Consider the following 14,947-nt stretch of genomic DNA (forward strand, 5'->3'; position numbering starts at 1 on the left):
CCCCCGCTCTAGGATTAAAAAGTCTGTTCATAAGTCGAAGTCTAAACCTGGGTCAAGAATGATACATGACAAGTCTACAGTTGCCCATGTTTACTTCTAAATACATACCCCTTCAACTTTTGTCAAAAAAAGATAAAAGGGGGAAATTTTCTTCTTGAGGATGCGTTGGATTGAGAGATCTTGGCGGATTCCTGCGGGATCCGCCAAAATCCGCCAAAATTTTGAGATAAACTTTTCGTTTTTTTCTAGGTTTAACAAAAATTAGTCTTCTTTTGTAAATTTAAATATTCAGTTTTAGTTGCCATCGTTTCTGAAGAACTATTTGCCATCGAAATGCTTTGAAAGTCGCCACAGTATAAGCTTGGGTGGATTTTTTTACACAAGAAAGTGAAACAAAATTTTGGATAGCTTTGTTTTGGGCCCAGATCACCTGCGCTAACTTGAATGGGTTACATCTGGGTTTGTCTTTGATGATGTTTGGGCACTCTCAAGTCTACTCTGTTCCGGTTGACTCAATGTTGAAGTAAGTTGTTGCTGTTCCTTGAATGAAAAAGAAAATCACCATTGATGATACAACCCCAGGTTGAGGTGCTATCGGGAAGTGACCTCTGATCAGACCAAGTCCAACGCACACCGTGTGTTCCCAGACCAGAATTAAAGGGTCTGGGATTTGGTTCGAGCGTAGAATAGTATGATCAGAGGTCACTTCAGTCTGGGGACGGTATGATCAGAGGTCACTTCTGGATGGTAATGGTATGATCAGAGGTCATTTCCGTCTGGGTTGGTCTGATCAGAGGCCGATTCAAGCGCGCAGTAGACTGATCAAAGAAGATTTTGAGCGCATTTGCGTCTGACCAGAGATCATTTCGAGCGGAAAACCTTTCTTTTGATTTTTTGTTTTTTTTACGGAGAGATGTTGGCTCTGCCAAAAGGCAACAAAAAGCAGCATTCTGATCACAGACACACCTAGAGTCTGATGGCTTTGATCAGAACCAAAAGGGTACATAATATATTAGAAAGGAACTTGTTTCGGGTCGTCTGGTACCAGAGGACCCGAAACAAGTTCCTCTCTAATCCATTATTGTTTCACCGAGCAATATTAAACTACTAAGCAACTCATGATGACATTATATAACAGTTTCATCTGAGATATGACGTTTTTTGGTCACAATTATCGACGTTTTGTTCAAAACCTAAATTGAGAAACAATGTGACGTTGAACATTAGTTACAAAATTCTGAAGCAATTATAGGCATGTAACGTAAGCAATGTTCACGAACGGCTACTGAAGGACTTTTATCAGAAGAATTATTACTATTATTACATCAATTTGTCACTTACGTGTTTATCAGTAACTGTTGGAAGTCAAAACTTGTTTCTTTCAAGCGTCAAGCGTAACTCTCTTCATTCAAGCGTATATTAATGGTGCAACCAAATTTGCAACAAACATTGTGGCGCACAAAGGAGAACAAACGTCTATGGAGAGGGAGATCGAGCGGTCAATCCCCGTATGGGACTATATTTTGGCCCAAATCTGACCATTGTAAAATCAGACTGAACGGCAATCTGACCATTCAGAAAAGTGACATGAATCTGTCGAGTATTGAGTAATGAGGAGGAATTGCATATATACTGGCCCAGTACCAAAACGGTAGGTATGGGTTAGGTACATGGAGTTAGGTACGGGTCCTACTGTCAGTGTTGTCCACAGAAGCTCATAAGCGAGCATAATCTTAAAATATTGGCGCGGATAATGCCTAAGGAGGCGCGTATTTTTACTCGACCAAATTTTACATTTGACAAAGCAATGTACAAGTTTTGAAAAAACATGCATCCATAGAACAACTAGAACTAAAGCTCATAATTGTCAAGAAATAGACAGCTTCAGACAGAAGAGCTAGAAAATTAGATCACAAATGCAATGTTTGTTTAACTTTTTGGAAAAAAACTCTTTGGATGCTGGGACGAAACACTTGGGGAATTTAAAGGGCTCATAAATTTTTAAGTTGAAGCATACAAAAAAAGTGCCAATATAAAAGGATCAATGGAAACTAATTCAGAAGACGACTAACAGTGCTGATAAAGAAAATGAAAACCCAGGAAGAGAAAAGCTCAACACATAGCAATGGCACAGGAAACCGATCGTTAACAAAGCCTGGGATATACAAAGGTTAACATTTCACAAGTAATTTCTATGATAAAAGAGAATTGCAGATAATTTCATTTTCATGACAATAGCTTGAAAATTTTACACGCAATGGATCTACCCGATAATAATAACTAAGCCAGGAGAATTATCAGCTTTCTAGGTTACAGCGCGTTATTTGTCAATGACTGAGCACTTTCAGTTTGCCACAATTTAATGTATACAGAAAAATAAAATTTTCAGCCGATATTGAAATTGGCTCATGAGTAAAAATCTTTAAAAATGTAATGATTTTGATCTTGGAGCGCTTCCTAAATGACACAGAATGTTTAAAAAAACGCATGACCAAACTACATTTTTTTTGTGCAGCAGAAAAAGCTCTGAGGCAGATGCTGTTCTAGGTTTAGTTAAAACAATTGCTTGCAATCTCGAGTATAAGAGGACAGTTATGTCCTTTCTCCTTGATCAAACACAAATATTTCACTTCATTTCAACTGAAATCTTTTTGGAATCAATTGCGTTTTAAGGTTTTCCAAATGATGCAATGATTTTATATTGTTCTCTTTTGGGATTTTTTTTTGATCGAAAACAAAAATTATGGAGCGTTATTTCAATTCAATTAATCGATTACGGTGTTTATCAGGGTATACCAATTTCTTTTGACACAGATGTTTTTTTCAATACGTCAAGGCAAGATAACCATTAACTCAAATCACAGCAATATATTGCAAACGACAGACGTTCTACAAAAAAACACTAAGCTTTCTCATTGAAAAATGCTAAAAAAGTTGATGTTAATTATAACAAAACGATCTAATTCAGTTTTTTAAAAAAAGAAAGGTGAAACAGCTTGCCTCTTGTTCCCCCATGGCGTTGAACCGCAAAAGATCAAGGTATTGAGGTAATCCAATTGATATTTATTTTTTAATTGATTCTCAAGTGGGACTCTAGATTTTTTTGGCTAAGGCTACAGCTATTTGTAAATTCATTTTGATAGAAGAGCACTCTCCTTTAGACACATGACGAATTCATTTCAAATCAACTGTTTTGGCGCTCTTATCTTTTACTGGGATGTTCGGATGTTTGTTATTGTCAACTAGATATATTTTCTCCGAAAGACAACGTCTGAATTAACAAATTGATTGGGGTTAAATTTTGCGTCCTTCGTTAGGAAATGATTGAGCTAGAGGTCTTCTGCTAAAAATTACTTGAATACTCCTAGTTAAACTGCTTATAGCTAAGTGTTGCTAAAGAAATTCCGTTCAAAATATGTCAACTAAACTATTTTAACAGGTTCCACGGAAACAAAATTTGCGAAAAGAACACGTTAAAAACAGATTGTTTTTGGAATTATTTATTCGCCAATATGTTCGTTTTTGGTCTAAACTAATGGAATGTCTTCAGTCAGCAGGAAGTGTGGAGAGAAAAAAGAATGAATGATTTTTTTGATCTTCAACCCATTAAATAGCGATGTTACATTTTTATTAGAAAAAAAACATCTATTTTATTAACATATGCACGGTATTAACCAAAGATGCAAAGGCTAGCGAAATACAAAACAACTGAGTATTAAACTGAGTTTCAGTTCAAGGCATTCATCTCAATATTTTAAAAAAAAACTCAACTAAAAAGAAAGAAAAATCAGAAAAAGGTTACAAAAAACTACTGGGTGGAGAAAGCATGATAATTGGCAAAAAACTGCTACTTTTTGCATTCAGTTTCTACCCAGTGTGAGGTCCTCGTTAAAAATGACATATGAAAATACCCATCGAGACCAATTTTGTATATAAAAAAAACCAGGCAAACCAAAACCACCTATTATAGAGACTGTGACTCTTTCAAACTTTCCGTGCGTTCATGTGCTCGTTCAAAAGTCCTTACGAAAAGATCAGTCCAGAGCAAAGCGTGATGTGACCCAGACTTTGGCTCGTTCAAATTAAGAACAGACTAAGACCGAAAAAATGCATGATCCAGACCTTGCCTCGTTCGTGTTTAAGGAAAAAACTATCTTTTAAAAAGCTCATGATGAAGACTTAAAAAGAATTTTCTTATTTGATAGGGATGCCAACTTATTTTGTTACTTTTCGTCCTCTATTTTTATGAGTTACTCAAGTGCTCAATTCACAGTTTAGAAAAATCTGATGTCAACAAGTTTTTGAGGAGCCCAAAGCCGCACCAGAAACGCCCGTAGAAAAGTGTAGGTCAAAAAACACGAAATTTTGTCTGTTTTATAGAAAAAAATTGATCTTGTTTATGTTCAGTTGGGTCCAGGGATATCAGAAGTTATAAAAACAAGTGATAACGGCGTATTTTAAGCTACGATTGGGAGTGGCTGAAAAGTAAATAAAATGTTTATAGTTTAGAGATATTTACGATACATACATTTACGACCTATAGCTCTTCTTCTCAAAAATAAAATCAGCCTTTTTATAAGTAAACTTGTAACTTTACCTCTGAGTTTGCCAGGTGACTCCTACCCGGTGCTGTGTACTCTCTTGGCTGAAAGGGGCGATCCGCTCTTCCTATTTGGGTAACTTTTGGGTTCTCAGTTTTCATTCTCTGTTTGATACGTTGTAACGGATCTCCCTTCGTCTTTGATTCTGCCATTTTTGACTGTATTTGATTGAGAGGAGGAGCTGGCCCGTTGTAGTAACCTGAAAGCGGAAGTTGTATTTCCGCATTATAACATATTCAACATCCATGGAAGAAATTAAAACTTATTTGTTTAATAGGCAGCGTGATTAATTTGGATCGACTCTAGTCAAATTTGGACGGTTATCTGCTAAGCTTGCAAGACTCTTTTATCATTATGCATCATCTTGAAAGGGCTCCTACAAGACTCTTAACAGATAACCTTTAATCTTGCAAGATTGAAAGCAAAAATCTGGAGCTCATTTTTGCGATTTCTCAAGTTGTCACATCTGTTTTCTCGGTAAATATAATTGTGAAAATTTCTGTACGGTGACCAAGCATTTTGTAATTTTAGTTAAAAAGAACTCTTGGTAACAAAAAGAAATTTCTTTGTATGATTGGTTGAAAAATAACTGTAACTCATATTTGTACTACTGCAAAAAAACTCTTAGCTTTTAATTTAAAAAAAGTCTATAGCTTTTAATTTGAAGCCACCCATTTTTTTCTCTGGTCTACCGCAAAGAATATTTACTATTATAAACTCTCTGTGAAGAATTTTGCTTCTTAATTAGTTTTTGGTGCAAGGGTGCGGCCCTGGAGCTTATCTTTTTTCCAGAAGGTTACAAATGATACAAATTGTAAGAAGCCACGCGATGTCTATTAGTGACAGCAAAATGTGACCGTGGAGTTTTTAGCCTCAGCGGCATAAAAATTTTGAATATTAGCGATGTTGAAAAACAACTAACAAGCATTTTTTAGTTATTTCAAGTTGTGCTTCAATGTTTTTCGCGATTATAGATTTCTTTCTATTGTGTGTTTTTCAATGAAAAGAGTTTATTTTTTAAAATTTTAACCAAAAAAAGACGAAACGCTTATCTGGCAAAATTCTAAAAATTTTTAAGTGTCTTGATAGATAACCTTTGCAATTTTACGTTTTATCAAATAACCATTATTTGAAAGGCTATTACAAGATCTTAGCAGTTAACCGTTTTTCGGAGGATTCTTTTAAGATTCTAGCAGATAACCGTCCCAGTAGAGCTGAAGCTCAGCAGTTTCCTAGAATCAATTCATAGGTTATTTCAGTAGATCACAGTCTTTCCGTACAATTTTTCTTCCGAGTCTGATAAAAGCCGAGCTCTGAACCTGTGAAAGTTCATTTGAAATTATCTTTTACCTAACATGACACGAAAACGAAGAAGGGCTCAACTTGGTACAAAAATATCAAAAGCAAATTTACTAAGCACCAAAACGGGGATGCGAGCGTAAAAACATTGTGCCAAAGAAAAGAAATCAGACCTGCTAAAAAGACGAAACAAGATACAAGCAACCCCAAAAAAACTTGCGACCGAAAACCCCAATGCGACCGAAGTAGACCTCAGGCACTAGACCCAGAAGATAAAATGCAACACGAAGATCATTCAAAAATTTATCGCACAAATTGATCCGTCAAACTAATGCTTAACCTAGCCGGCAGATTGCCCGAAAATAACTGCCGTTGACGCACCTGATGCACATCGGGATTGAAACAGAGCCAAAAAAAGTTCTAATTTGGCGTGCAGTTTCTGTTAGAGTCTAAAACTATACTTATTTCAACTTCTAAACTGAAAGCTAAGAATCTGAATACCGATATCAAACACTCTAATGAACTTTGATAACCTAAATCTCAGTTACTTAATGGCCGGGCTTTATCGGTTTTTCCGTTTCTTTTCTTTTTTCTCTTTTGACTTTGACCTTATTCACTATATTCCGTAATTCAATGCTTGAAAATGTTAAAATCCATTCAGTTGAAACAGTGAGTGAAGCAAGTCAGAAACCAAACGTGAAAATCGTGACTTATGTAAAACCAAAAACGTTATCAAAAAGTTAAAGCGAATGAAAAGAACATAGCAAGACAAGTCTTGACGTACAATTCAAAGAATTTTCGTTGTATAAAAAATACGAAACGAATTTGAAAAACCATTTCCCCGGAAAATCAGTTTAAAATGAAAAGAAAAAAACAGAAAATCAAAGTTAAAATGCCACATCTGAACAGAAAACCGCTAGCGAGAAAGGGAAGTTTGGTTCAAGGAGAAATCTAGGCCAAGAATGAACTATGAATTTTTTTGGAAAACCATTTAGAAAAAAATCTGATCCAAAAAATCGAGAAAACAGTAAAAAATCAATTTGAAATTTCTTTTTCACTATACTCCCTGTTTCGGCGAGACCAAAATCACTACTCGCCAGGACTTCTTAATGCTTATCTGCCATTAGTTTATACAAACCTTTTCTAATTAAAGAGACAAGAAGATAGAACAGTTCCAAAATTTCGGCTTGATCTTGTACAGCAAGGTCGTTCCTTTCCTCTTGTGGAATTAGAGCGTCCAGAAACTTCCTATAGAAGCCACAAACGAATACTTTCATCATCAGGTAGAAGTTCGAGAAGTGGGTATCGGCTATGGCGACCAATTCTGGCGTTGCAAGTAGTTGCTGCAGAAGTCGATTGGTTTGTGCGTTGAGGTAGTGACGACTTCGACCCAAATGCTCCATCTAAAGAAATTTAACAATAAGGAGGGGTGGGGCTCAGGTTTGGACCTCGACTTATGAACAGACCGTGCTTGACCGAAAAGTGGTATGAACTCGAGGCTAAAGGTCGCGAGCAGGTGGTTCCAGCCAAAAGTGTGTACAAACTATTAATTGATCCTGTAAATCAACAACTTAGTACAGCTGTACTAAGTTCTTGATTTACAGGATCTATTATTATTTTTTTACCCATTTTTTCCTGGAGCCACCTCCTCGCGACCTTTAGCCTCGAGTTCATACCATTTTTCGGTCAAGCACGGTCTGTTCATAAGTCGAGGTCTAGACCTGGGTCCCACGCCTCTTATGGAACAGATTATCTGGCATCTCACAGGAAATTCGGGATGCTTACACCAGTGCACAAAAAAAATCTTTGAAAAATAATTTTTTGCTCTTTTTCAAAAAGAGCCTACAGACGTCAAATATATAGTAGTTGAATATTTTTTTCTTCTCTCAGTTCTTTGGAAATATTATTCGGACAAATTTGGTGCCTAATTACGTTTTTAAACTTGAGCAAGTGATGCAACAAATGCAAAAAAATTCAGACACAAAAAACTTGCCCAAATATTTGTTTATCACCGAATTTGTTGTAGGGTGGATACTTGGTGGCTCGAGGGCCGATCTAATTGTTCGAAACTTCAATTTTATTTGGGCTTGAGAATCTTCAAGCTACTCTGGCTTTGTATTTTCTGCTCGGTCAATTTTGATTGATAACTTTTGTGTTGAGAAAATAAGAAGTAGTAATAAAAAACTCTTGAAAGACAAAACGAATCTTTGTAGAGACCTTATCTAGCCTCGGTGTCCTAAATAGCTTGACCGATTAATCAATTTAGTGATCATAGAATATGTGAGGGAATCCAATCGAGAATTAGATATTACTGATCACAATTGATTCTAGTTGAGTGCAAAATTTTAATCGAATAATAGGTTGCAAAACAGGTTTCACAATATAATAGATTATATTGTGAAAAAGGCAAAAAAAATGCAAAGAAAGCGTCGTTGATGAACAGAAGAGTTTTTCAATTAAAATTTGAAAAATGTATTTAAAAAAGCTTAGTCTCATTTCTGTACGTAATTTTTGCATTTGAAATTTTTGACAGGCATCAATTCCACAAACATTAAAGTCTAAAGCACTAAGAAAACATAAATTATTTTGATCATAGAACGCTTTTTTGACAAACAAAGAAACAATATGTACCAAGTAAGAGATTAAATGAAATTGCCGTGAAAATCAAGTAAGGATTTCCGGAGAGAATATGATTTACAGAATATTTTTTGGTTGTGTTTCAGGTGTACTGACTTCCAACTGAGTAGTTTTCACTATCGGTTCGGCTTCACTATTTATATGTAAGACCTAAAATGTTTTAAGTAACCCATGCTTTTGGTTCTCTGATTTATGAAAAAAATAACCGTGAGAATATTTTCAAACTTGCTTTTTACAATGTTAACGTACACTCTAAAACTCTTTCGCGTGACTTGACACAATTATTTTTTCATGCGATGGTTGCTCATATGGTGCACATGATTTTTTATGCAAATTGCAAGAAAAATTTACTCCTGCTAATATTATGCACGCTTTTTTGTTTGCTAGGGAAGCACTTATAAATATAAGTATTCAAAACTAGAAGAAAAAAACCAGCAAAATGACGCAAGAAATTTTTCACGTTGTGGTTATTTTTCTCGATTTTTTTTGGTTACAAAAGAGACAATTATCAAAATTAGCTTTTTTCTATTCAAAATTTAATCTTTCAAAATGAGCCTCAAATAAGAAAAGAACACAAATTTTGATTACCTTAACAAAGTTTATTAATAGAGAACAATCATTTTTTATCATTCTACCAAAACTACAAAATCAACTGAACTCGAACAGGGGAAAATTGCAATTTTGTTAGTCCAACTTATAATATTCAAAAAGGAACTCCAGTGGGAGCCAAAGATTTACAAAGCTTGAGCAAAGGAAGAACAGGCAGAAAATGTCTCTTGTATTCTATCGTCTAAATTCTTAAAAATTTGTAAACAAGGTCTTCAGAAGTTCTCAAACAGAAGTTCTAAAGATGACAAGTTTGAGTACTTTAGTAGCCCGGACTGAATGTCAAGTCTTAATCACTACTGAATCAGTGAAATTGCAAGTCTTGGATTAGTACTGTATCAGAGCTCTAACCATGTAACTTTTTAGACTTGGCGCGTATTAAATCAAGTCGTCAGTCTTGGAAAGTCTTGAGTCAAGTATTGAGAACAGTTTTTAGCGTTGGTTTGCTTTCGGTTGGAAACGAAAGAAGAAATCGGCCACTTACAGTTACCTTCCTAAAAAAACTCGCCAAAATGAAAAACGAAGACAACAGGTGCACTTCCACAATGCTCATTTGATAGAGAATGGAAAAACTCTGATATCGCCCAAAGATACCAGTCATGGCCAATTTTTTTCTGCCCAAAAAAATTGGTGTCCGGGTGAATATATGGGACATTTGAAGTTGATATATGCTCAATACAGAAATAGCTGGGTCAGATTAGCAAATTTCTTGTAAAATATTGTCACCAATTTTTGCTAATTTTGAAGCACATTAATTATAAATAAATTCTTCTTAATACTCTACATTGCTCAACTGTGCAATAATCAAGACTTGTCAAGTCTTGGTCAAGACCTGACTCACGACTTGCCAAGTCCTGACCAAGACTTGATTTAGACTTGACAAGTCTTGACATATCTTCACAAGTCATAGACGTGATCAGTCCTGATTTGTCAATTCAAGACGTGTATTTCACTGGAAATGTACTAATCAGGACCCAAAATTCGTTCCGGAAGTCCAGTATGTTTGAGGTATCAAAAGCGCGAGAACCGCGACGTAAGCAAATGAACAATCAAAATGGTGACTTTTTTGTGCTTTAAGTCTGAATTTTGACCTCTGAAACGTTCGATTCCGTTACACCTTTAGGGGACATACCCCCCCCACCCCTCGCAACGCCCAGCTTAGTGGGCATATAACGTTTGCACTCCAGGGCGTAAAAACACCGGTGCGGGCGGGAACAGAATATATCCGAATTTTCGAACTGCCACTTTGAAGAAAACGAGTTATAGAAGAACCCGGGTCGAATGTCCTCCCTAAAATCCTCCCATTTTGATGTAAGAGTGGGGGTTAATTTGTCTATGGGGGTAAATTGATGTAAGAGTGTGGGGGCAATTTGTTCAGAGGGGGTAAAATGATGTAAGAGTTGGGCTGCAATGGGAGGACTTTTGAGGAATTACCCCCCTGACTGAAATTGCCATGTAAGAGTGGGCTGCCATGGGCTGCAACTGGAGAAAATATGTACACTAATGTCTACAATTGTACTAACGTCCTCGATTAAACTTTGTATAATTGGCTGTGTAGGGTCCGGGTGGTCCTGAGACTTCGAGGAAAACAGGATAACCATCCTCATCTCCTGTGGGGGGCACTTCATAATCACAACTGCATTCTCTTCCAACAGTAAAAGTCTCTTTTTGTACCAGAAATATCTAAAACCAAGATCATCCAATTCCGCATTACAAGCCATTAGGCGTAAAAAATAGACCATTTGATTCCCCAAAACGTGTATACATTTTCTGATTTTTCTGATATCGTTCCAAAAATTTTGGTTTATTTACTCCAATTCATCTGAACCCCCTTCGCGTTTGTCAATAAACCAGCGACCCCGCAAATACTGAAAATTTTCCAGTGAGTGTTCCCGTACCGAACTCCCAGTCTATATTATATCAGTACTAGGTAAAACTAAATCCAAGTCTTATTTCGTTTTTCAGTACCGGGCAAGTCTTAAAACAAGTCTTGCAAGTCTGACAATTCTTGGCCAAAACTTGGGTAACACTTGCAAGTTGATTCTCAGGTCAAAATCAAGTTTTCAAAAAAAAAAATTCGAGTGAAATTTTTGCAACGTGCCACGATTTTTGCATTAATTTTTGGCCACTTTCCCGGGGTGATATAAAACGATGCCGGGGGCATACCAAACTGTATGTTAGCACCCCGGGGGTCTATTCAGCTCAAAATGCGGGTATTTCAGGTGAGAGTATCTTGTTAATTGTGGGAAAAAACCTATGATTCTCCAAGTCGCTATAACTGACAATGTAGTCAGAGTTTTTAGCCAAAATCTACAGCAATGTAAAGGCGCCAATTACAAAGGATGCGGTCTAAAAAACATAACAGGTGTTTTGCACCAGTTTTATCGTTTTTCATGTTGTTTTATTCGGGCATATTTTCTCAACTTTTGTTTTAACTTATCACTTCTTTTCTGATAAATTGTTTATAATGTTTTAACAAAAATGATCAGTTTTCAAGTTTAAAAATCAGTTTGCATTAAATATTTAGAAAGGATAGAAACTAAATTTGATTTAGTGTCAGAGCCCCTTTTGCTAAATTTTTTTATATCGACTAGTATAATACTTACTAATATTTTTTATTAATTTATCATTAACTAATAATTGTATATAGATTTTTCGCCGCTGTACGAGGACCATTTATTTCAGCATGTGACACATAGGATTTATCTCTAAAAAGAAATTCTATATTACCTCATACTAGTACAATTCTTTCACAAAACTATTCACTAAATATTGAGATTGTAGACACAGGAAATTGTCATAAGCAGATACAGCGAGTAAGTTAGATAATTTAGGTCAACTTAGACAAGTTAATTAGGTGATTGAAATAAGCGTTCTTTCTTAAAAGGTTATTGTTTCGAAGGCACCAGAGAGGGGAGTTGAGTTATATAACTTAAACAAACAAATTGATGAAAAAAGCATATTGAGCTGTAGATATATTTTGATTAATTAGCAAAGTTGTATTTGTGCATCAAGCCAAAGTCGAAATAAGTGATTTAAAATTATTTGATTATAAAATGATTTTCCATAAAAATAGGGATGCGCGGCCGGTTACACTTTTCCGATCGGAGTTAGTTAAGTAGAGTATAGTTTAATTACAGTAAACGAAAAGGCAATTTATCAGTTTTTCAAATTACCACCTAGCAGATCTTCCCCCCCAATGGAGTTTATATTCAGCGGACGTTTACCGAATTTTAATGTCAGGTACAACCAATGGTCCTTTCAGGCTGGTATACCTTTTGGGCCAATCGGACCACCCAACCCAGAGCTATTAACACCGGAGGTAGGATGATGTGAAGGTTTTCGATTTTTTGGATGCAAAAGTGACTGTTTGAGTATGATATAAGGCTAATTAAGGGTTGCAATGGGTATTAAGTTTGAAGTAATGTATGAGATGATCATGAAAAAGGTCAGGATAACGTTTTGGGTATTCTGGGGTAAATAGGTTGTTTTGCCGGAAGATAGTTAGCATTTAAATAAAAATAATAATTTCTCTAAAAGTTGAAGTCGGATTGACATGAAAATTGTGGGGAGACTAATTTGGGTACGAGGAATCCGATTTTGAGGTCAAATTTGAACCCAGGTCAACCCCCACAGAACTACCGCACTCCGGTTCTGCTGGACTTAAAACCTGAATTGCCCGTGGAGTATTGGTTGCAGCCTTATGATTTTTGGAGGGTTATTGTAACTCTTCAAGGGCTTCCTATTGGTGCTATTTTTAACATCCGGGTGCAACCGGAAGTCGGTACTTAGGGATAACCCGAGTGCCGAAAACTGAAAATGGGCCTTTTTTAGCGGCCAAATGACTTTGAAGTGGTAATAATTTGATAAACAATACAGTTAGTGACAAGAAATAGCCATCCCGGTCAATTTTGACGAACACGGATTTCTCGGGTTTCGACACCCACGACTCCCTACAAAATTTCAAATTGCAAACGAATCGCAACGGCTCATCCGTAGATCACGAAACTTAGCAGGCAGGTTGGTGGCACCCTATGTTTACTAGAAGACGTTTTGACCACTACTTCGAGAGTTAATAAGTTGGAAATTTGAGGGTCATCTGAGAGGTCGATTAAAAATGTGCGAGGTGATTGCTCGTGTTCTAGTAGAAGATCGACAAGAAATTTTGTGGTTAGGTGCAACTGTGAGAGAACTTTCCACGACAATATTTATTTTTATCAGTTTAATTCCTCATTTTGGACGGCTGACCTTTGGATGACTACTAGAGGTCAAATTATTTAAATGCAATTTTGGTTTTTGACTGTATTTTACAGAGGGAATTGATTGAAATGGTTTAAAAATTGGAAATAACGATTGCTCTTGGCTTTGGGGTTGAGCTAATTTATTTATTCAACACCTGGTTTTTCACAGGGATTGATTACAGCGAGTTAATTTGATAGCGGAATTAGAATAATAAGAACTTTTCAGAGCAACGTTAATTGTTTACTAAGCAAACACTGATTGAAATGTCAAGTGCATATATGAGATGAAGGGAAGTGAATTTGTTTACATAAGATTCCAATGTCGTTTACTTAAGATAAGGAGAAAGTTGAACAATGGTCAGTAGCAGTTGAATGGCAGAGCATAATTTGATATGATTTTGATTTGTTTGGATAGCGAACAAAACCCTCCCACAGAATGTGACAGAATTCAAGTGTAAGTTGCAATGTTTACTTATGAGATTAAGGTTTGTTTGCATAAGATAAGAGCTTATTGATTGAGCATATATTGAAGTAACACAGAGAAAATTTGGCTGACTTTTGAAAATTTCGGAAGAAATCAGAAGTTTGGACACAGGAGAGATTTTTGCACAAGCGCGAGAAAGTAGTTGGTTCAATGGGACTAAACTTGGGAAGCTTGTATTTGCATGACCAGTTGAGATACTGTGAGCATTCTGATTTGAGAAGTGAACCGTTGATATTGTTTTTATTATTAGTTTAATTACTAATATAAATCGTCTTAAGTTTGTCCTTTCCATTGATGTGCAAGTAATTTTCTTACATTTGTTATCCATATAACTAAAATTGATATTACGAGACCCCTTGTGAATTAATTTATTTCAAGGCAATCTAGTTTGCACCAGCATACAAGAGTGGAAGAGGGGAAAGAGCAGAATAACAAAGTAACACTTGCTGCATCAATTCAAAACCATTGTTTATTTGATCAATCTTCTGGGTGACAGATTCCCATCACTGTTAAAACTAGTAGAAATTCAGAAGAGGACAGTGGCACTCCTGGGAGGGCAGCGCTCCTGGGTTCCCGGGTTAATGTAAACTAACTGCACCAAATTTCAATAGCTGTTGATTAAATAAGATTTGAAAACACTTTCGCATTTTCACATTTTATCGTATTCTATCTAATTCATCATCAATGATTTTTAATCAAACTCTTTTGCCTCTGACATACATCCTCCCCGGGAACTTCAAAATCCTTAAAGTAAAAACAAATCTGAACATAGATCTACCAAAACAATTTCATATTTTCACACTTTAAATTATTCTATCTATTTTATCAAGACAAGTTGATCAAGCACTATAGGCGTAGAAGACATTTTTTTTTTAAAAAAATGATGATTTCGGGAAGTGCGTAGATTTGATAGATCGATGTTTAGATTTGTTTTTACATTATGGATTTTGGAGTTCCCGGGGAGGATGTATGTCAGAGGCAAAAGAGTTTAATCAAAAATCAATGTTGATGAATTAGGTAGAATACGTTAAAATGTGAAAATGCGAAAGTGTTTTCAAATCTCATTTAATCAACCGCTA

General features: G+C 35.9%; 1 protein-coding gene across 4 annotated transcripts in view; it reads right to left on the reverse strand.

Moving 5' to 3' along the window:
- Positions 1-279: 279 nt before the first annotated feature.
- Positions 280-14,947, reverse strand: part of LOC142353976 (uncharacterized) — a 67,881-nt gene continuing 53,213 nt past the window's right edge. For all 4 annotated transcript variants that reach the window (XM_075406220.1, XM_075406219.1, XM_075406217.1 and 1 more), the window contains exons 7-10: positions 10,667-10,826; positions 7,039-7,303; positions 4,598-4,800; positions 280-540 (exon numbers count right to left, since the gene is read on the reverse strand). In XM_075406220.1, the coding sequence (XP_075262335.1) occupies positions 436-540; positions 4,598-4,800; positions 7,039-7,303; positions 10,667-10,826 (733 nt within the window). In that variant the 3' untranslated portion in view covers positions 280-435. The remainder of the gene's footprint in view (positions 541-4,597; positions 4,801-7,038; positions 7,304-10,666; positions 10,827-14,947) is intronic.

Source organism: Convolutriloba macropyga, chromosome 15, assembly GCF_964194025.1.
Source record: "Convolutriloba macropyga chromosome 15, txConMacr16.3, whole genome shotgun sequence".
In the NCBI taxonomy this organism is placed as follows: domain Eukaryota; kingdom Metazoa; phylum Xenacoelomorpha; order Acoela; family Convolutidae; genus Convolutriloba; species Convolutriloba macropyga.